Source organism: Pholcus phalangioides, unplaced genomic scaffold (genome assembly GCF_987345545.1).
Source record: "Pholcus phalangioides strain wild (caught in Gottingen) unplaced genomic scaffold, Ppha-v1.0 ptg000007l_1, whole genome shotgun sequence".
Lineage (NCBI taxonomy): Eukaryota > Metazoa > Arthropoda > Arachnida > Araneae > Pholcidae > Pholcus > Pholcus phalangioides.
Window position 1 is genome coordinate 13847072 of NW_028301600.1, and position 24097 is coordinate 13871168.

At 36.2% G+C, this 24097-nt stretch overlaps 1 protein-coding gene across 7 annotated transcripts in view; it reads right to left on the reverse strand.

The window, feature by feature from the left end:
- Nt5b (5' nucleotidase B) overlaps positions 1-24097 on the reverse strand; it is a 294946-nt gene that overhangs the window by 99655 nt on the left and 171194 nt on the right. For all 7 annotated transcript variants that reach the window (XM_089232682.1, XM_089232683.1, XM_089232686.1 and 4 more), the window contains 3 exons: positions 18712-18772; positions 11616-11657; positions 2085-2177 (listed from right to left, as the gene is read on the reverse strand). In XM_089232682.1, the coding sequence (XP_089088808.1) occupies positions 2085-2177; positions 11616-11657; positions 18712-18772 (196 nt within the window). The remainder of the gene's footprint in view (positions 1-2084; positions 2178-11615; positions 11658-18711; positions 18773-24097) is intronic.

A 24097-nucleotide genomic window follows, 5' to 3' on the forward strand; every position in this document is an offset into this window, starting at 1 on the left:
AATATTTTCGCTGATTTTTTGTACTATTTTTTGATATATTTGTTTTGTTGCGGCCCTGGTTGTTTGTGCATATTTTCAACTGGTTTTTCTCATTGATTGTTTTAATTGTATTTTTGTCGCGCCATTTTGCTTCTCCAGACCTATATATATATGACAACCATAAATATTTTTTATGGACATTGTATGGATCAAGTGGATCGTATGTTATCGAGGTCAGATATTTAAATCAGATTACCACCCAGCTGAATGAGGAATACAGTGGGATAGTCTGTATGTGAACCGTGCTATGCACACTTCACCGTATGGGATTCAGGAGATGTAAACTCATAAGGGTACCTTTGCTGAAAGCAAGTCATCGTACTGAACGTTTTTCTGAGACAGAGTAATGCTCTTATAATGGGCATTTCTAGGAGCTATAAGCTAGCATAGTGAATAGACTATTCTGTAATTAAGAGCAAATAGCATGGAATAACTAGTCCCATTTAACTATAATTGGCTGTTGGGAGGCTTAAAATATGGCGGAACACACATGAAACTATGATCTAACATGCCAGATTAAAATTATACAAGTTCATCATGATTCAATGATGCACAGCCATCTTAACGCATGGGCTCAACCTGGGAAGAAATAACTAAGGAAATTTTTGGCCGACTGGACGAATAAAAATACAGTTTAGTTCAAAAACAAACCTCAGATTTTTGCTGAAATTCATTTCATCATATTAAAAACATTTGCTTTCATTGATTAAAAAAAAAAAAAAGCTCCCAGCTTTAACCTAATATAAACGTAAATTTTTGAAATCCTTAGGAAAAAATGATTTACTTATTTTCCAATCTCTTCAAAGGAGGACTAAGAAATCTTTGGCAGAGCGCAGTTTGGGAACCCTGGCATTAGAGAATCTCAAAAGGAACTTGAGAAAGTTTAACTTTTAGTGTCATTCCAATAGAAATAGAAAAAGCTATATAAATATAATATTTTTTTATCTATAAAGATTCGATTCCCTGTCAGCACCATTTTTTGAGAGCTGTTGAAATTTCATGTGTTCAGAGATTTGTAAAATCACACTAAATTGAGGGAATAAGAAATAAAATTCAAAGTAAAAGATATTCAACTTCGCTGAGTAAGATTTTATCTGTTTTTAGATAATAAAATCAAGGAAAATGGTAAATTTTGTATTTAATAAACGATTTTATCTAATTAAAAAATCTAATTTTTTAAATTGCTGTATTGTGTATAATTTCAATTAAAAATACTGATTAAATAACAAACAGTACCAATTTACTGCCAGAGGTGCCAACATGAAAAAACATAGGGGTGCTGAAAGTTTCATGCTGTCCCGTATATACGGGATTCAAGTGTGTATGCAGGAGAGGGAAGATGTATTGCATTGTTTTTTCACAAATTATTGGGGGGGGGGGGCTGAGGCCCCTTACAAAATTTATTGGGGAAAGTCTCGAATGGCATCAGCCTTTAGGTTCCGACAGACCAGACATGACCCAGGCTCTGTCCCTCCTGGGATATATAGCCTTTAGGTTCCAGCACCAATGGCCAGAGCCCATCTACTGATATGAGGGGACAAATAGGAAGAATGATATAAGTGTGTGTGGGCATGGAGTCTTATCCTCTATACAGTTGCAATACAGTATTACTTCATTAACCCTTTACATCCTGAATTAATTTACTAGTAACTTTTTAATTTTATTTTTGAATCATTAGATAAGTTTTGGTGCAGAATAACCCTGTACCAAATGTAATAAACAGTACCAATCTGTTTCTGCAAAAAAAAAAAATTAAATATTTTTATGAGTATGAACCATAATATAGGGTTAATCCTTGAAGTGGCAATGACAGGATGTCATCTCTAAAAAACCTCTTATTTTAAATTGACAATCCCAGATATTTTATAAAGTTGATTTCCAATTGTAAAACTTTTCCCTATACCCTTTAGTTTAAACCTGCTGAAAATCAGAAAAGGAAGCCTACTTCATTAAAAACTTTTATCATTTTGAGGGGGGAACTTTAGTGAGTTTAAATTGCAGCTTAAAGGGGTAAACAAGTAATAATTTAATATTTTGAGACTTACAGTGTCAACCTGTCGAAGAGTAGTTCCTCCTCCAAAAAACAAAGGTTTTCGTGCATCCACCAATATATAATCAAAGTATGACTTCCAATCACGCTAAAACAGAAAGTTTAAGAAAATATTGACTTAATATCAAAGAAAGTGAAAATATGTGTTATATAAAGTAAAATATAGTCTGTCGCAGAAGTATATAGACAGACAATCTTTTTTTATTAAATAATCAATTGTCCAAAATTCAATCTCAATTTTTTTACACATCAATCCCACGTCAGAAAAGTTATTTCATAACAGTTGAATGGAATTTTTCTCCAGAAATAAATTAATAAAAATTAAAAAAAGCAAAACAGCCCGTCTTTTTTTTTTAAAGGTATATAGATATCGTTATAATTTTAATACGTACAGTTGCGTTATTGCCACTGATCGTTGGAAATACTTGATCGGGCATACTGAAAAATTATTTGCAACATCAGAATTTGATAAAAACTTGACTTTTGGCATGTCCTGGACATATAATAGAATCCAGAGAAAACAAACTTCTCATAATTGGCTACTTCAACAACATAATACTTGAAAACTGGGAACATTGGGACTAAATAGGAAGTGATAATAAACCCTTCCCCCAAAAGCTTTCTATTAGATTTAGGCGTTGGTTCATAGCTGACCATTCCAACTTGCGTCACTTACTATCAGTAAACCTTGCACTAGTGGATGTAGATGTGGGAATACGGAGCTTTGACAAATTCTGATCGAAAATAGAGATGGTCTGATAGCCCAAACTATATCTCCAAGCTTCATGAATGAATTTCACACACATGTAAACATAAGAGGGTAATATTAGAGGATTTCAATTATCCGGGCATTGATTGAGAGAACCTATCAGCCAGGGATCAACATGAGAGATTTTTCTAAGTTTGTGCTAAATAAGTTCTTGTATCAGCAGGTATCAGAAGCTACTAAGGGTACTTCTATTTTGGACTGGATTCTCGCTAGTTCCGAGGATATTGTTGAACACGTTTTGGGTGGAGACAACTTTTCTTCAAGTGATCATAGGCTTATTAACTTTTTTTGTAGCTTCTTTGTGGATAAACTGAACAATAATAGAATGCAAGATATACAGAAGACTGGATGTTGTGAAGATATTTATTATTTGAGATGTTAATTTTTTAAGGAAGGAAAAAACTCATCTCTGCCTCTACCGGGAGTCGAACCCGGGTCCCTCGATTGCCGGATGAGTGCTCTGACCACTAAGCTACAGAGGAGATAGAGATTTTCCTTCGCTAGAGCGTATAAATCATGTCATAAATAATAGAATGGTTCCTTGTCTTCAAAGAAGCAACTTCAAATATTTAAAGGAAACGTTAGGGTTAATTTTCAAAGACCTGTTGGTATCAATGGGTGTGATAAGTCAGAACAAAACTCTTCTTTGTTTTGCATGATGTAATACCCTTTGTTCATTGCAACCTGTTTCACGAATAACATGCATAATCTTTATCTTGAAAAGAGAAGGGCATTCAAAGAATAAAAGTGGATGAAGTGACCTGCCCTTTTTATGCACTGATAAAGGCGGCCATTGCAGAAAGGGATAAGGGATAGCAAAAAGGAAAGAAGGAATCTAGGTTAGTAGATAACATTGGCACTGACCCAAAATCCTTTCTCAGGTACGCCAAGAATGGATGTAAGGGAACAATTAGCCCCCCCCCCCATCAACAAGAGGGTCTAGGGTAGAGAGCAATGTAGATATGTGTAGTGTTTAATTTTTCGCATCAGTTTTTAATAGTGAAAGTGATATACAAAGTACTGGTATGGCATGAGGTGACAGTCCTCAACAAAATTCAAGCGGAAGATGTGAAGTCCTAAAACTTCTAAAAAATGTATATGCAAGCAAAGCACCAGGAGATATATATCCTAGGGTCCTCAGGCATGGCTGTAACCAGATATTTTGTCACCCGGGGCAATCCAGCATTTTGGTGCCCCTTGTAATGTAGAAGCAGCAGTTAAAGGGTGAATTTGGCGTCCCATTCTGGTTCAGCGCCCAGAGCACCAGACCCGCCTGCTCCCCCCCCAGTTATGTCCATCCTCAGGGGATGTGCTAATGAAGTGTTGGGGCCAGTCGCACAGATTTACAGGAGTAGTGTTACTAAGGGTATAGGTCCAAGGAATCGGAAGCTTGCTAATGCAGTTTCGATAGTTTTGATACTTAAAAAGGGTAGCAGAGAAGCTGTGTCCAATTATTGTCCAGTGAGTTTGACGAACTCCTTCTCGAAAATTTTAGAGATCACCACCAAAAGGTAGTTTGTGGAGTGGATAGACAAGTTCCTCTTGAAAGTTTTGGAAATTATTATCAAAAGATAATTGGTGAAGTGGTTAGATAAAAATAATGTGATGTTGGAAAGCTTTAACCTGATTTACTGAGACATATTTTCCTCCATTGATCTTGAACTTGAATAACCCATGCTGTCATTTGTGATGATTGTCACATCTGGGATCAAAAAATAAGCCTCACAAGCAAACGCAACATTCAAGAATTAGAACTCATTACAATTCAACTTTTATTACTGAATTTAACATTATTTAAATTTATTGAAATCTCAGAAATTTTAATGAAGTTTGAGTTTCACTATCAATGTGGCAATCCGGATCCTCAGTCCATGGAGAATCAGTCCTTTAAAGTGTTCATCGATCACCCTCAAACTGTCCCACTGACTTCCCCTTCATGAACCTTAGAGGATGATCAAATTGCCAGAGTTGAATTCAGGAACATTGATGACAGAGGACCAGACTCCCCACGGGGAGTTGGAGTATAACCAATGAAGCAAGTTACAGAGATGAAACTACATGATCAGGTGGAATTGAAATAGAGTGAGAAGGTGATCTTGCTGTCACCTTATGTAAGGTTGGCTGCTGTCAAGGCATCCAATCAGCGCCGATCTCTCCTCATTTGCATATAATGTATTATTCCAGCCATCAGATGGCAGAAGCAAAAGCATATCCTTGCGACAAACAATGACAAGGCAGGTGTATATCGATGACAGTGCGGCACCATGTATGATGTTCATTTTCTGGCTAGATGCTGAACACAAAATATCTTCTCCTATTCTAGTCAAGTTTTCGTGACTACTCTTTCCTCGAATTTGTCACCCTGTGTTGCAAACCACTAGGCCCTCTCCTCCCCTTGCAAGTACACCAGTGTCTCTAAGTGTCACTCTTTTGGTCACACTCATAATCACATACCCTCTAAGTCACTCTTTTGGTCTTTCACGTGCTTGCACACTGTTTTGGTCAATCACGCTTGCATATTGTTTTGGCCACTCAATGCTTGCACACTCTTTTGGTCACTCACATACTTGCTTGCACACTCTTTTGGTCACTCACATACTTGCTTGCACACTCTTTTGGTCACTCACATACTTCCTTCCACTTTAGGTCACTCTTTTCCTCACTCATGTGCTTGCAAACTCTCTAGGCCACCCTTTTGGTCATTCACTGTGGAGGGTCATTCAGGGGTGGCAGTGATTCCAGTACCGCCTCTGGGAAGTAGGGGGTATATAGAAGTAGGATTCAGAGGTTTTTAACAAAGGTGTGAAGAACATTAGTCCTTTGCTCTGGGTCACATTTCTTGAACTTTCCTATTTCACTGATAGGTGGCTTTTTGGGATGGGGTTCACCTAAATAAATGGGGAAGGGGGTCTGGGAGGTTTACAAAACCTGAGGTCAGGTTTTTTATTCCCAGACCATTAAGAAGGGATTGTGGGGTAATCAGTGAAAATTATGAGAAAATATATATAACCGAGGAATTATGCAATACTGAAAAAAAAAATTTGGATGACTTCTCAATTAACAACGCATCATAGGGCAAATTAAAATGTGTTTTAATAAATACTAGAAGTTTGGAAAATAAAAGACATCTTAGAAATTATGACTGCTGTGGAAGGCCTTCATCTTATAGCCTTTAAAGAAACTTGGGCAAACTATGGGGATAAATGTTTTTTTACATATATCTGAGTATACTTTTTTCAGAAATAGGACAGGTAGGAAGGGGAAGAAGTATTAATATATGTGTTAAGTCACGCTCACATACTAGAGTGTGTAGTAGTATAAAGACAAAGTATAGAGCCGTGTGACTGAAACTACGTGAGTGGAACTCTAAAACAAAAAGGGTTGTAAGCTTATTTTCAAGTAGGTTATAACCCTTCAAATAGTGATCTAATTACATTTCCAAGCTACACAATAAGATTTTCTATATGTATAAGCATAAGAGGGTTGTAATATTAGGGGCCTTCAACTATCAGGGTATCGATTAGGATAATCTTTCAGCTAGGAACCATTGAGAATGATTTTAAAATAGTTCTTGATAATTTCTTGTGTCAACGGGTATCAGAATCCACTGGGAATACCTCTTTTGCATTTGATTCTTACCAATTACAACAATCTCATTGAATATGTATCAGTGGGGGATGAATTTTCTGGTAGTGGCCATTGCGTCTATTTTTTCTTATGTAACTTTTCTACAGGTAAAGTGATTAAGAAAAGATGGGTTCCCTGTTTTCGTAGAACCATTTTTGGGCTATTGAGAGAAAAGTTAGCAAATATTTTCAAAGACCAACTAGAATCAGTTAGGGTGGTAAACCAATTGGCAGAGTTTCCAGAGAAACTTATCTCTGCTTTATGCGATTTCATACCTTTTCCTAGTAAAAAAACTAGTTTGTTCATCGTACCCCTAGTTCATAGAAGTGTAGCAAAATTTTTATCTTGAAAGGAAAAGGGCATTTAGAAAATTTAAGAATGGAAGCTTAAATTTGACTGCATATACTGATAAAAGGAGAAAGTTGAAGCAAGTGATTGGAGATAGTAAGAAAGAAATGGAATCTAGATTAGCAGATAATATTGGCACAAACCCAATATCATTTTGTAAGTATGTTAATAATAGATGCAAGGTATCTGTTGGTCCATTAGTCATAGAAGAGCCCAGAGTAGAAGGCAGCAAAAACATGTATAAGATATTCAATGATTTTTTCATGTTAGAGAGACTTTTCAACAAAGACAGTGATGTTTCAAGTAGCGATGGACCTTGGATTGATAAGGAACTGAATGGAATTCAAGTTGATGATGGGGGAAGACCTCCGGCTTCTCAGGAATTTATCTGCTAGCAAAGCACCAGGACCGGGTGACATTTAAACAAAGGTCCTTAGACAATACACTAATGAGCTGTTTTTACTGATTGCACAGATAGATCTATACAAATATACAAATACAACACCACAACAGACAAAATGCCCAACGAGGTGGCTGATAAAAAGATGCCCATAAAAATATGGTTGTCATATATTTCAAAAATACAGCAACCCAATTAAAAATGCAATTAACACAAATTATAAACAATATATACACATGATAAAATATTATACAATGCCCATAAAGAATACTTATGGTTGTCTTATTCTAAGAATGGATAGCTTCTCGATTTACTCCAACATGTTTATCATACTTCTTTTTAAACGTGTCAATTGTGTTACAATTTACTACCTCCGGGGGTAAGCTATTCCATTTATTAACAACCCTATTCGAGAAAAATTCCCTGCGACACCATAACCTTGCATTGTCCCTCACCAAATGATACTGGTGTCTCCTTGTAAAAGCAGTCAATTGGCAGTGTACTAAAAGTTCATGGTCCATCCCATTGAAAATTTTGAACACTTCGATCATATCTCCTCGACACCTGCGTTCATCCAATGAAAACATATTCAAAAAATGAAGTCTCTCTTCACAACTCAAGCCCAGTGTGCCAATAAGAACACGCGTAGCTCTTCTCTGCACCACTTCAACCAAGTCTATGTCCCTCTGTAGGTATGGTCTCCAAAACCTTACAGCATACTCCAGTCCAGGACGAACTAAGCCTCGAAAAAGCGGAAGAATGATTTTAGGAGAACGCGAAGAGACCTTTTTGAAAATGAGACCAAGCATTCTATTCGCTTTTTTGACCACCGCTGAACAATGTTCAGAAAACTTAAGTCGCTCGTCAATGAGAATTCCCAAATCGGTGACCCTAGTTGAATCTGGGATAGTGACACCATTCACCATTCAAGAGAACCGTGGGTTGTTGAAACCAAAATGAGCGACCATGCACTTATCTATGCTAAACGTCATGCTCCATTCATTTGCCCATGCTGCAATCCTGTTTAAGTTGGTCTGGAGCAACTCCATATCGCTTTCATTCCCGATTACCCCCATTAGCTTCACATCATCTGCGAATTCGCTAGTAATCCCATCGATACCCTAATCGAGTTTGTCGATAAAAAGTGCAAAAAGTATGGGGCCAAGGACACTTCCCTGAGGAACTCCACTTGTCCAACCAGAGAAATCCCCGTTCACCATAACTCCTTGTCCTAAGAGACCTATCTCTTAACCACGATTCTATCCAATTCTAATCTCGTGTAAACGCTTCAATAGTTTGCCATGTTGGACCCGATCGAATGCCTTCTGGAAATCAAGGTAAACAACGTCTACATTTTTGCTCTTACCCAAAGCCTTAGTCACGTGATCATAGAAGCAAAGGTGTTTAGTTACACATGACTTTCCCTTCCTGAACCCATGCTGATTATCCGACAATACATTATTCTCGTCTATCCACTTCACAAACTGCCTTTTGATGATAATTTCAAAAATTTTCGAGAGGGAGCTCGTCAAACTCACTGGACGATAATTGGACACCGCTTCTCTACTACCCTTCTTAAATATCGGAACAACGTTAGTAAGTTTCCAATCTCTTGGGACGATATCCTCAGCAACACTACTCCTGTATATCTGTGCCACTGGCTCCAACATGCTAATTCATTAGCACATTCCCTGAGGACCCTGGCATAGATATCATCTGGTCCTGGTGCTTTGCTTGCACATACATTTCTTAGAAAATTTAGGAACTCCACGTCTTCTACTTGAATATCGTTGAGGATTTTATTACCCCACACAACACCCGTATATCGAATATCATTATCTCCATTAAAAACCGACGCAAAAAAGTCATTGAAAGCACTACACATGCCTACATTGCTCTCTACCCTAGAGCCTCCTATCGAGAGGGGGCCAACTGTCCCCTTACATCCATTATTGACGTATCGAAAAAATGATTTTGGGTCAGAGCCAATGTTATCTGCCAACCTAGATTCAACTTCCTTTTTACTATCCCTTATCGCTTTCTTCAACAGTCTTCTTTTATCAGTAAACAATGATAGGTCACCTCGTCCACTTTTATACTCTCTGAATGCTCTTTTCTTTTCAAGATAAAGGTTCCGCACGCTATCCGTGAACCATAGAGGGTGCGATGTACAAACACGCTTTTTTCGAACAAAGGGTATGACGTCATGCAAAACAGAGGACAGCTTCGTACTAAATTCTTCCCACTGACTTACCACCCCTTACTGATTCCAACCAGTCTTTGAAAACTTCCGCTAACCTTCTTCTCGAAACATCAAAGTTAGTTCTCCAAAAACAAGGAACCAATCTTTTGTTATCAACCTTACCCGAGGAAAAGTTACAGTGAAATCTGACGATACGATGATCACTGGAAGAAAACTCTTCCCCCACAGAAACATGTTCAACTAGATCCTCAGAACTAGTAAGAACTAAATCCAAAATAGCCGTACCCCTAGTGGCTTCTGATACATGCTGATACAAAAAATTTTCGAGCACCAACTTAATGAGAAATGTTAACTGGAAATTAAAATAATGTAAAATACATTACTATGCAAAACATACGTAAGAGATTATACGAAAAAATTACGTAAAATAGAATGCTCAGCACTAAACCACGAAGAATAAAATAAATATGTATATGAAGAATACAACACCCTCTAAAAAAAGTATTAAGCTACGAAGTATAATTTATACTTATTAGAATTAGCTAACTATCTCAAATCACTAACACTACAACAATAGGCCCAAATGGAAGGAAAAACAAAGTTATTGAGAGTACCCGGGAAAAAGTATACACTGTTTGCTAACACTAACGTCCAAAAGCTACGAATTTATATCAAAGAAACGAGAAAACACAAACCTGGCGAAAAAACAATGAAAATGAAATGCGAACGAGAAAAATAAATTTAAGTCGATCGAAAATACACAACGAAAATTTAAAAAAAAATGAGAGCAATATAATAAAAAAAAACCACTTATCTCGCAATCCAACGTGCGCTAAAAAAAACCCAAAAAAACACAGCAGAATATGACCCAAAAATAAACAACACGCTAAATAAAACTCACAAGAATGAAGAAAAAAAAAAGAAAGACACAAAATGGCGCACTGACGTAACGGATAATCCTTCGGTAATCCTCTGGCAACGGTTTCGGATAAAACTTCTATTGGTCAGTGAGCGGAGCGCAATAAAAGCACGTCTGTTCCTAGCGACGGTGAAGACGAGAATGTCTAGGAGTAGTGTGGCTGAGGGTATCGTCCCCCACAGGATTAGAAAAAACTAACATAGTTCTTATATTTAAAAAGCATAGTAGGGAAATTATCTCAAATTATCACCTGGTGAGTGTAACTAGCTCCCTCTCTAAAATACTGGAAATTATCATCAAAAAGCAAGTCATGAAGTGGATGGAGGATAATAATGTTTTGTCGTAAAATCGGCATGGGTTCAGGAAGAGCAAGTCAATGTGTAACCAACCGCCTTTGCTTCTATGATAATGTGACTAAGGCTTTGGGCAAACGCAAAAACTTATAATCTACCTTGATTTCCAAAAGGCTTTTGATCAGGTCCAACATGGTAAACTCTTGAAGTGTTTACATGAGATTTGGATTGGGGTCCTTGTTGAATTGCATGTAATTGTAGTTGCAAAGTAGGTCACAGCATGTTATGATGAATAGGGAATTTTTTGATTGTGGAGTACCTTCTAGGAAGTGTCCTTTGCTTTTCTCAGACTTTAACTTTTATCAATAAACTCAATCAGGGTATTGATGAGAAATTCACATATGACGTGAAGCTAATGGCATTTATCAGGAAACCAAGCAAAAGGGAGATGCTCCAGGACAACTTAAACAGGATTGCAGCATGGGCAAATGAATGGAACATGACCTTCAGCATTGATCAGAGCATGGTCGCTCATCTTGGTTCCAATAACTGACATTTCACTCACAAGCTAATTGGGAAAACTATTCTGGATGTAACTAGGCTCACCAATTTGGAAATTCTCATTGGCGAGTGGCTCAGTTATGATAATGTAAAACTTGATTTAAAAAAGTATAAAATTTTAACTAATGTATCATCCAAAGTGGCTCAAAGTTAATCCTTGTTAACCTAAGTTCTGCTGTATATAGATATTCTGCATATAAAACTGTTGTTAATTGAGGTCACAACGTATGTGCTAAATATTGATGTTAATGTTTTTCTTTGTTTCATTATTTTGTTTTTTGTGAGAGTTAATATGAATTAAAATAAAAAATTTTGACCAAGCTCAAAATTGTATAAAAAATACTTATAGTTCTGATCAGAAAAAATTTGAAATTATATGTATCAATTCATTGAAAAATATACTTACCCCTGCTGTGGATGGATAATCAAATAGGTGGGACATGATAGCCTAAAAATGTGATATAAAGAGTTGTATACATTGAAAATTTCAATAAACACTGGAATGGACATATTTTTGAATGAAACTGTTGATAGGCAAAGCATTTGTATCTTTGAGAAATTGAATTTTCTGGATGTTATGCCGAAACTGATATTTGGGAAGAAAAGTTATTTGCCTTTTCTGGGAATCGAACCCGGATCCCCTTGCATACCGGGCAAGTGCAGCTAAAATTTTTTTCAAGCTGAAAAAATACCATCTCTTCATACATTTGTACCTTTGTTATACAGGATGTCCCAAATTATTTACACAGCATATATCTCTGCAATCATTGACTTTAGAAACATACTTTCAATTACAAAAAGTTTTCAAATGATTGTTCACCTACTTAAAATCTTAATCTGTTCTAAAAAACCCTGAGAAAAAAAAACAAACTTTTTATACAGTCCTCGTGTATTGAAAAATACCATCCATAATGTAGATCCCATAATGAAAATTCATTAGCAAACAAAAAATCATATTTTCGAGTGCACTATTCATTGAGATATTAAATATATAAAATTGCTATGGTTTTGGCAAGTATTCATTGGCAAAAAAATTGCCAATTTTAGGGAATGTATACAAATAGAATGAACTCAATCATTTCATTTTTTATTCACAATAAATAACAATTTTTTGACAACTACAGAATTTTGATAACTTTGAATTTAATTTGTATTTCACAGTTTGTGAACCATACCCTCAATCATTGGTGACAAATGTTGAAAACTTCTAAGTCAATTATCTCTGCTGAAGTTGCATTTAAAAATATGCAACATTTTGTAAATGATTTCTCAGAGCTGCATTTACATTTCACTACTTGGAAGTTTTTGTGCTCCTAGGATCAGAATGTTTGCCTACTATGTTAATTTTCTAGCATACATAAATTTCCAAAAAAAGTCCTAGGATGAAGTTCCATTCTCTGTTGTGCAGGTGGTGTAGTTAAGTGAATATTAATTAATGGTGAAGCTGTCATGGAATAATCAAGAAACTTGTCTAGCAGCTCAAAGACTTTGATGCGCGAAAGACACAAGTTTTAATTCTGCCTCAAACCTACACGAATGCTAACCTATTCAAACTTTATTTTTTCTCAAAATACAGTAGAACTTAATTAATTTGAACTTTGGATGATTCAAAGTTTTACAAACTCCCCTTGAGTTTTCTTTATAAATTAATATTAAAGTTTCTTGTTCCATTCAAATTTAAACATGTACAATATTTAATCTTCCTTTTAGAAAATTTTCAAAAAAATTATACTCGATACATTATACTCTTTGTTTAGACAAAGAACAGAACAACAGGCAAAAGAAACAATTAATCCTTTTTAAAGAAGTTTAGCATTACACTGTTTTTTTTTAACTCTTGGAACGAATAGCATAAAAGTACTCAAGATTTAAGCAACGGTAATGTTATGCCAATTACATTTTTTTCATGTGAGTTACAGTCGATCCCATTTATAGCATTTTCCTGTCATGAAAAAATGTTATAAGAAGGAAAACACTTTAAACAGGAAATCTTGACCAGGCCAGACTTTGATGTTTTTGCTGGTTCCTTGTCCCTTCAAGGCAAACCGCCAGCTTAAGGGCCGCCCTTCTGGGCATATGAAGAAAGGGAAAGACAAGATTGTGCATGGGTGTGGTTGTGAATGTGCGTGTACATCAATATAAGGTGGAAAAACTGTCAACTCGGTGGTTATGTCTGGACGTGAAATCGGTACCGGAGCACAATTAGGTTCCAGAAGTTCTCTTCCCTTGCTCTCTCAGTCAGTGTGCATCAAGAATTTAGATGTCATGCCATTTCGTTTATGGGGAGGAAAAAACACGTCAATCTCATTGCCATGTAAAAAACCTCCTATTTGTGTTGGGCCCTTATCAGTGCCGATACCCTCATGGGACGTCTTTTAAAATGGTTCATGTCTCATTACTATTGGCTACTTTCTGGTATTGGTGGGCGTGCTTAACGTCTCAACTGTCATGCTCCTGCCTTATTTTGAAACCGAAACTAGGGCGAGAAACTAAAAGAGATTTAGTTTCCTTGATCCCGAATTTCCTTAGGAAGGGGTTCATCAATCGCCAGAATGGGGTCGTTCTCATTTCTAAGTTCAGCAAAAATAGAGTCATTAGGCCACCACCCAATTCGCTGTTAGGATAGATTTCGGGCCTTTGTAGATCTGACGCTTTGCCCTAGGAGGGGAAGAAAATCTCCCTCAGGTGATCATATTCAGAGTTGTCCAGCCTGTCACAGTGGTTTATACTGAACACTTTAATATAGTCCAGTATCATGAAATCTTGACAAGAAATAATTAAAGTTGAGATCATGAAAATAAGTCATACTAAGCAGGAAAACGTTACAAGTGGGAACGTTATAAACAGGATCGACTGCATATGCTGGAAGTAAAGGACACCATGTCACTAAAGGTAAATTTTACAGGACAGCAGTTTAAAGATTTTTTTTTTGTGTGTCTTTCTATGGAGCTTGCTTGTTTTATAAAGTGAATATCTCTGTTGTTTATTGAAATAGGACTTCAAAACCTATAGGTGTCCAAAACCTATGTGTAGTGTATACAGCAAATTAATAGTGTTATTCCAATACTGAAAAAAATGGACATAGAGACTTTCGCCTCTGGCATACAAATATTATTTAAAAAGAACTCGATTTTGCAAGTATTATTTTCTCAAGTCAATATCAAGCAGATACAGGATACAGATTATACAAATCTATGCACCAACAACAAGCTATTCTGAGGAAGAAGTAGAAGACTTTTATGAAGAACTAGACAAGCTGCATAGTAAAGGAAACCATCATATCAAGATAGTAATGGGTGACTTCAATGCCAGAATTGGAGAGAGAAGAAATGGCGAAAGCTCAGTTGGAAGTCATGGTTACGGTGTAGGATACAACAGAGGAAACTGACTCGTCGGATTTGCAGAGAGCGAACAGTTATGTATCATGAATTCATTTTTTAAGAAGAAACCCCAAAGAAAGTGGACCTGGAGAAGCCCAACTGGAACAACTAGTGAGATTAACTACATCCTATCTAATAAGAAGCATACGATCCAAGACTGCAGTGTTCTCAACAAATTCAATACAGGAAGTGATCATCGACTGGTTAGATGTAGAATAAGGCTTAACACTAGAATGGAAAGAGCGAAACTTATCAAAAATAGAAAAACTGTCATCGATATGGTAAAGCTTCAAGAACATTGATATAAATTCCAGTTAGAGCTGAAGAACCAATTTGATTTCCTGTATAACACCACTGAGGATGAACAAGATGTCACGAAGATTAATAAAACTTTAACCACTACCCTAAAAGAAGTAGCAAAAGAAGTCGCTGGAGGAAAAAGAAATCAAACCGGTAAAGAAAATAACAGAAGGAACAAAGAAACTTATGAAAGATCGGAGAGAATTTCAGATTAAGAAGAATGACCCTAAATCAAAAGTGGAATATGCAGAACTTTGTAAGACAGTACGAAAACGCATTACAGAAGATGTCAGGAAGTTTAATTGCGATATTGTAAAGAAAGCATTGGAAGATAATAGGTGCTTAAAATCAACAAAATGAAAACTGTAGGGAGAAAGGAAATTTTTGCACTAAAAAGGAAAGATGGAAATGAAATCATTAGTATTGTTGAGGAATTTTATAATATCTATACAAACACGAAGAACAGGATCGGGACAGAGAAAAGGGAGCAGAAAGAAAAGAAAATGAAGCTGAATTTGTACAAATAGCACCTGTGCTGAAAGAGGAAGTCTACAAGGCTATAAGATGTATAAAAAAGCCCAGGTGACTATGGGATTTCAATAGACATTATTAAAGAAGCAGGAGAAGAATTTGCCAGTATGCTAGCTGCTTTGTTCACAAATTATCTCACCAAATCGGATGATCCTGAAGATTGGAATAACGCAATGATGGTTCTTCTTTACAAAAAAGGGTGAAAAAGAGGATATCAAGAACTATCGACCAATCAATCTCCTATAAGTAATTTATGAAATCTTCACCAAAGTGCTGACATATAGGCTTGAATCCAAATTGGATGAAGCTCAAACAAAAGAACAAGCAGGATTTCGAAGTGGATTTAGTACAATGGATAACATCAAAACAATCAGGGAACTTATAGAGAGACATAAGGAATACGAATTACCATATGGCCTTCATTGATTTTGAGAAAGCGTTTGACGCTGTCTTCACATCTGCTGTTGTTAAAGCTCTAGATGTAATTGGGGTAGAGAAGATTTACATCAATATCATCAAGAAAATATATGACAAAGCAACTGCAACGATTCGTTTGGATAAAGGAAAAGCAAAAATTAAACTCAGACAAGGAGTCAGACAGGGTGATACTATCTCACCAAAACTCTTTACCGCTGTTTTAGAAGTATTCAGAAAACTGGACTGGGATTAAAAAAAAAATTAAAATAGAGAATTTCTCAATCATTTGCGTTTTGCAAAAGACATTGTTGTTATCAGCAGTAATCCAGAAAAACTAGAGGAAACGATACAAGAATTGGTGAAGGCAAGTATTACGGTGGGTTTGAAAATGAATCTGCAAAAGACTAAAGTTATGTTCAACCCCTTTGCGTTGAAGAAGACAATCTTGCTCAACAACACAGAGATAGAAGAAGTAGAAAGCCATGTATACCTGGGACAAGAAATTACCATGGACAACGGAATCATTAATGAAATAAACAGAAGGATCAGGATTGGATGGAGCACTTTTGGCAAAAACTGCATAATTCTGAAGAGTCACATGCCATTATGCCCAAAAATAAGTCTGTGTGCTACCAGCACAGACTTATGAAGCTGAAACATGGACACTCAGAAGCAAGACGATACAAAGGCTACAGACAACGCAAAGCAGCATGGAAAGATGTATGGTAGACATCACAAGAAGAGACAGAAAACGAATCACTTGGATAAGGAACCACACTAAGGTATATGATATCATGAAAGTGGAAATGGGCTGGATATATTGCAAGAAGACAGGACAACAGATGGACCACAAGTATTCTAGATTGGTACCCCTGTGGTGTTAAACGTCCGAGAAGGCATCCCCTTGGATTGACGAGATCAGGAAAGTGGCAGGAGTCAACTGGATGGCTAAAGCATCAGACAGAGCAGAATGGAAAAATTTAGAGGAGACCTTCATCCAGCAGTGGATTGAAAATGGTTGTTGTTGATGATTTTCTCAAGTATAATTTTTATGAAATAAAAACTTATAAAATAAGAATTATTGTAACTAATCCTACACTGCTCAAAACAATTAGGGGAGCACATGGTTTTAACAAAATTACGCAAAGATGTATACCGATAAGTGACATAAAATGAATCATCCATAATTTAAAGCCTAGCAGGAAACGGAAGAAGAAAACTTCATATGCAAATCAAAGTTCATGACGTCAAAAACCAGAAAAAGGAGATAAGGGCAGAAATCGAGATGTTGCAGAAACGTCTGTTTTACTGCCGTAACTGTGAAATTCGATTGCGCAGTATTTTTTTTTGAGTCAAGGTGACTTGAGAATGTCTCAACAACGTGATTTACCAGAATCCATGGCATGGAATTATAGGCAGACTGGAATCCGGGCAAACACAATGTAGTGTTGTGGACGCTGTTGGAGTCGCCAGAAGTGTTGTTGCAAGGCTGTGGAATCGATTCCAAGAAACAGGAAATGTTAGACGTTGACCAGGGCAAGGTCAGCCACGCGCCACTACAGCAACTGATGACCCGTATGTACGGTTAACAGCATGTCGAAACAGAACATAGAATGATACGCAGCTGCAAAGACGGTTGTTCTTGACAACAGGACGAAGGGTGTCCAGCCAAACAGTACGTAATCGGCTTCATGAGGGAGGGCTCTATGCACGTAGGCCAATGGTCTGCATTCCGTTGACCCCACGCCACCGTGCGGCCCGAAGAAGATGGGCTGCTGAACATCGAGATTGGGAGCAACATGATTGGAGCCAAGTGCTGTTTACAGATGAGTCCCGATTCAGTCTGGAGTGTGACACCCGACGTGTTCTGGCATGGAAGGACAGGGACACTCGAAATAACCCCGCGTTTGTTCGTGAAAGGTCACAATACAGACGAGCTGGTTGGATGGTATGGGGTGGAAACAGCATAGGCGGACGTACGCACCTGCATATCATTCGGAATGGCACTTTGACGGCCCGAAGGTATGCAGACGAGATACTGGGACCTCATGTCATCCCTTACGCTGGAGCCATTGGAGATTCCTTTGTTTTCCAGGATGATAATGCCCGACCGCATAGAGCTCGTCTGGTGGAGATCATGCTTGAAGCTGAAACAATACAGTGTATGGAATGGCCAGCGTGCTCTCCTGACCTGAATCCAATCGAGCATGTTTGGGACATGCTTGGACGACGCATTGCTGCGCGACCAAGGCCGCCTGTTACTGTCCGAGACTTGCAGATTGCACTTCTTGAGGAGTGGAACAGTATTCCCCAAAGTCTGATCGATAACCTCATCACATCCATGGCAAACAGGTGTGCAGCAGTCTTAGCTGTTCGAGGAGACCACACGCCCTATTAAAACTCATGCATCATGTCTAAACAGTACTTTTTTTTATCGTTTACATGTAACCAAATTGTTGCCCTAAATCATCTTTTCATGTTTTTTCCATATTTTCAAAGAATTAAAGCTTAATTCCAAATTTTTTTACGTCTTTTTTCTGTATTGCGCATTGATACGCGTGTACTATCCATTGTATGCCAATACGTGGCTGTCTCCTACAGTTTTCTTCACTTTCTTGCTTGCTCCCCTAATTGTTTTGAGCAGTGTATTTTTTGAAGTTTATTTGGGAGGGGCATTTTAAGAGAAGTTTGTTGTACCATTTTTGCATCTATACTATGTTTTTGATGAGGCTTCTTGAAAGTCGTATAAACAGGGCTTTAATGTAATTAACTTAGCGATGACTATTTCTCTGTATTACATATTTTGGGAAAAAGATCAGTTTCGATTTAATTTTAAATGATGTGTTTTGAAAATATATGTAAAAACATACTCACGGATGTATATGCATAGTCACTGTTCGTTAAAAGAAATGATTTCTTTCCATTTTCATGCATCCTAGGGGGAAAAAAAGTGTTCAATGCAAAACAATGTTCTAGTATATATAGGGTGATTACTTAATTCACCTTGCCATATTTTACTAGCGAACCATAAATCTGAGAAAGAGAGAGGAGGGGGCATACTTCAAATTATAAAAATTATCCAAATGTGTAGAACTCAGATACATTATTCATGTTAAAAGGGGTTGCATTAGTTATTAAAATTTACTTTTATACCAACACCCTGTGCTCAAAAACCCAATTAGAAAGCTGTTGCTCTCTCTCTGAGGCAAAAAAAAGAAAAACCTTCTCTTTTCTATGTGCAATATTTGATGAAGACAAGTTGGGAAAGAACAGCATAAAGAGCATGTCTGTTAGATTATGTTGTTCTTTACCAATTTTTCACAATTTTTGAACACAAATATCTCAGTGAACATAGCACTTAGAAACGTGGAATTTCTTTTACTGGCCCCAAAAGAAACATTTTAATTGGATATTTGAGGACAGGTTGTTCGTATAAAAAGTTAATTTTTTAATTTTAATAACTATGCAACCCCTGGCAACATGAATGACAAATATTCGATTTCTACATGTTTGGATAATTTTTTCAATTGGAAGTATGCCCCCCCCCCCCAGGATCAATGGTTCACCAGTAAAGTGTGGCAAGGGGAATTAAGTAATAACACTGTATACCAAGTAATATTGTTAAAAAAATTTATTGCTAAGAATATGAACTCTTTTGTGCTAGAAAAGACTACAAATTTTGGTTGTTTTGGCCCCCAACTGCATAATCCTTAACACTGTAGATGACAGCTCATGGATGTAAAATACAGCAACACTCAAAAATAAACCTTTTTTTTCCAAAAAGTGACTTTGTTCTATGCTAAGGTCAGTCAAGATTGCCAGATTGATTGGATTGGTTAAGATTGTCAGTCAGTTGGATTGCCAGCTTAGAGTTCCAGACTGAATATAAATAATAAGGATGAGCAAGAATACTGCATTCAAAGCGGCTGAAAATAAAGCATTGTCACTTCTATGGCAAAACCGATCATAAGATTGTACCAAAACAGGAGCGGTTAAAACTACTATAAGATACACTATGCTTGTGCCACTGCCATTTTTTTTTTTTGTGGCATCCATTACTTTTTTTATCCTTCCCACATGGTTGCTGGTTTCTTTTTTCTCATTTCACCTTACAGTTTAAAATTTTGTAAATTTTAAATCATAGGGCCCTTCTCATGGCCGAATTATTATTATATTTACTTATTGTACACTATTTCTTTTGAGTTTATTCTTTATTTCTTTGTGATTCAAAATATCAAATCATTGCTGCTTCCTCGAATGAGAGAGGAATTCCAAGTCTGAAGGATGGTTTATAAGGGATTGCTTTTTAATCCAAAAAACAGGTAATATTCACTAATTGAATGTATCAATCTGAGTCATATACAAAATGCATCAAATTAGTATGACAAAGAAACTCTTCTCAGAGTGAACTGTCAATCGAAATGGATAAGGTGGTGGTCAAACGAGGAGCTCGCCCTTCTTGCCAGATGGTGCTGTGGGTGACTTTACAGCCACTCCCAATGCACATTTGGAATGCTTATTCTTCAACCACTTTGGCTACTTCATCTACTTAAAGAGAGAGAATTCAGTCTCCAACAACTTATGCCAGAACAAGTCTCTGGCATAAGTTGTGCGAGGATCTGGCAACAGCATCATCACTGGTGCTGTAGTTGAAACCAGAAGTTGTAAGGATGCTATGTGTACTGATAATGTTACCATTACAAATAAACAGAATAGTTAGTGCTAAAGATTATATGTCACAGTCGCTTAAAATTTGGATCAATGAGATAGTCGACTGATCGTTTATATATATTTGATTATTACTTAGAGCTGATACAGAATTCTGTCACAACGACCGCAAGGCATAAGCCTAATAAGAGACGCTTCAAACAGTTGTTTGAGAAATCAAAAGAATCACTTTGCCCAAAACTATAGTAAATATTTACAATGTGATGGTGACAAATGACATTTTATAACACTAACTACTGTAATGTAGATTAAGTGAACATAAGATAAAAATCAAGAGGTCCATAAATCCACAATAGCATTACATTGCTGGAGTGAATAACACAAATTTTTCAGAGGCTAAGGTGATCCATAAAGTTTAATCACCATTTCTTTTAGACTTCTTTGAGGGTACTTACACGAAGAATTTTCGAGAACAATTAGTAAATGACACAAAATCAACGCCCTCCATTGCTCTACCACATTTTCATTATGAAAAGCATTTGAAAAATATTCAAAGGGGCCGAACTGGACATGATTTCACTAACAACAGAAATCAACACCTATGACATCATGACATCAAAACTGATAATAAAAATACTGAAGTGGAGGAAACAACTCTGACCGCTCTTTCATTCTGACCACATTTTTTCGTTGGGACAGAACGTGTTTTTACACCTTGATAATGGAACCCATGAGTGCCGAAACATGTGTCGGAGTTACAACATGTCGTTCGTCCTCATCACGTTGTGAATATTTTCTATAGTTTGAGATTTTCACGAAACATCTGGTAATGATGAGGAGGAGACTGAGGTAAGGGTGGCATTGTTTTTGAATGTGGCTGCTGAGGAGGTATTAAATACATTTCACCTATAGGACGAAGAAAAACAATGTCATGTATGAAAGGATTCATCTTAAATAGATGCATCCAAAAAGAGGGTGAAGCATTTGATGCATTTGTCACTGATTTAAAGTAATTAAATCGTGTGAGTTTGGTGATCATTCAGATTCTGTGAAAAGAGATCATATTGTGCTGGGAATAATCAGACAAGGGTTGCAAGAGTGCATCCAACTAGTGCTGATAGGGTTCCAGAGGAGGCCAGATCATATTTAAAAAATTTAAATGAATCAAGTATTGAACAGAATCAGGTTTTACACAATAACAGGATTGTAGCACCTGTATCATTGAAAAAAGACATGTTAATGTTACTGCATGATTCCCATTGTGGATCCCCATTGGAAAAATCGAAAAACAAAGATCGTCAAGTAGTTTTTTGAATTGATGATGACATTAAAGATATGATTGCCAAAAGCATCATTTGTGAGAGAGATATAGATCTCAAACTAGCAAAGAGCCCTGACATCAAATATGATGTGATTATTTGGTCATTTTTTGAGGACGACATCACTCAAAAAAGAAAAAAATTACATTTTAAACACATTTAATGACCATAAACAATGAAGGTCATGGAATGACGTGATATTTTTTCTGAATGACGTCACTCCAAAAAAAAAATTATTATTTTAAAGTAATTTAATGACTATGAACAATGTAATAATCATGAACTGATGCGATTGGTAAATGGCGTATAAATGATTTTATGTCATAAACATCAAAATTTCTTTTAAATTTGTTCTGGATAAAAATATTAAAAATTATCCAAAATGTTTGTTAAACAAAACAATGAACTTCACTAGGGGTTCAAAATCTTCCACTTATTTGTTACTGATTGTCAACTAATTAAAGTTGAGTGCAATTTTGTTTAAATGGAAAAATTTAAAAATTTTCCATGAATCAATTGTTCATATGAAATTTGAATTTAATAGGATGAAATGTGTTGATTATATTGAGACATTTTATAAGTTATAATTGAATCAATATCATGATTTATACTGAAGATCAGAGGATCTGTGAAATCAGCAAATGATTGAAAAAAAAAATGCAGTGGATTCTTTGAGATGCATTTTATGAACTGAACGAAACATAATAGATTTTTAATTCTCCCCATTTTCTATGTTTGCAAAATTATAAAGACATAATTTTTCAAGGATAAAAATAAAAGACGAAAACGACTACATATAGGTATTACTTAGCGATAATGCCATTTGATAGACACGTGATGCAAGATTCGGAGGTACAGACCCTTTCCAGTCAGGGTTTGAATCCAAGTTGCACAGCTAGCCACACACATTTTTTATTTCTCCTCAAATAGTGCCATCTATCAAATAGTTGAACTATTCCGTTGTGGTAATTTGTAATTTTGATGATTCCAAAGCAGATGCAATGACCATTTTTATCACACAATTTTGAGACATTTTATGGCTTACCAAAAAAATGTCATTGACGTTAGGCAACAACTTGGGTATATGTCACACACTTTCTAATCTGCCATACGAAAACATTTGTGTTACCATCTGTGATTTTGCTGGGAGATGTTATTTGTTATTACGGTGTTACCTAACTAAATGGCTGGATCTAATGCATTTGAGAAATAATAGTGCAGCAGCAGTTATTGAAAAATTTAAACCAGTATTCTCTACATGTAGGATTGCAAAAACCATGATTTATTACTATGCATCTTTCAGCAGTTCTGAAATGAAGCAATTTGCTAGAGACTTGGGTTTTGAAATAATAACAAGCAGCACAAGGTATTCTAAGGCAAATAAGTTTGCTGAAAAGTTAAAGGTAATAGTAAAGAACATATTAAAAAGTTAGGGACTCATTAGGCATCCCATTAGAATATAAATGTACTGTAATTGCAGGTATGGTACTATCGCCTAGTCAAATCATGATGATTAACCTTAAAAGGTTAAACATAAGCATTTGGCATGATAATTAGAAATCACTACACCCCGTTTAAAATTCTATATCTTTTTTAATGAAGTAGGCTTTCTTTCTTCTGATTTTCAGAAGGTACAAACAAAGAGGTATAGGAAAAAGGTTTGCATTGAAAAATTAACTTTACAAAATATCCAGGCGGAGATAGACTTGGAAGTCTGGGGGGGGGGCATGGTCATTATTATTGAGGAGGTACAATGATGATGTCAATTCTTATATACGAATATACATTAGATCTGTCGACTCCACCATATAAGCGAAATATCTTTTGGTAAAGCCACTTAAGACAAAAACTGCAAAAAGGTGACATGTTGGGTCAAGTCTTCTTTATTCAAAACTTTTTTTTATTATTGTTTATTGTTTTAATTTTTTACATAAATACAATGAAACAAAAAATCAGCCAATGGGTCTAGAGACCCATACTGGATGATACATTGCAAATTTATAATGAATAATAAGGAACACGGTTACTTATTAGTAAACAACATCAACAAACTAAAACGGAAAAACGAAATATTAGAAAAACACACACACAAAATGGGGAGGGGGTTTCAAAAAAAGGAAAAAAAATCAAATGTCAAAACAAAACTTTCACATAATTTGCAGTATTTTTGGCAACAGCAAGGAGTGCAATTTTATGAAATACACATTTGATTTTCAGATAAGTATATACAAATAAAAATCAATGTAATGTTGCAATACGTAAGATCAAATAGA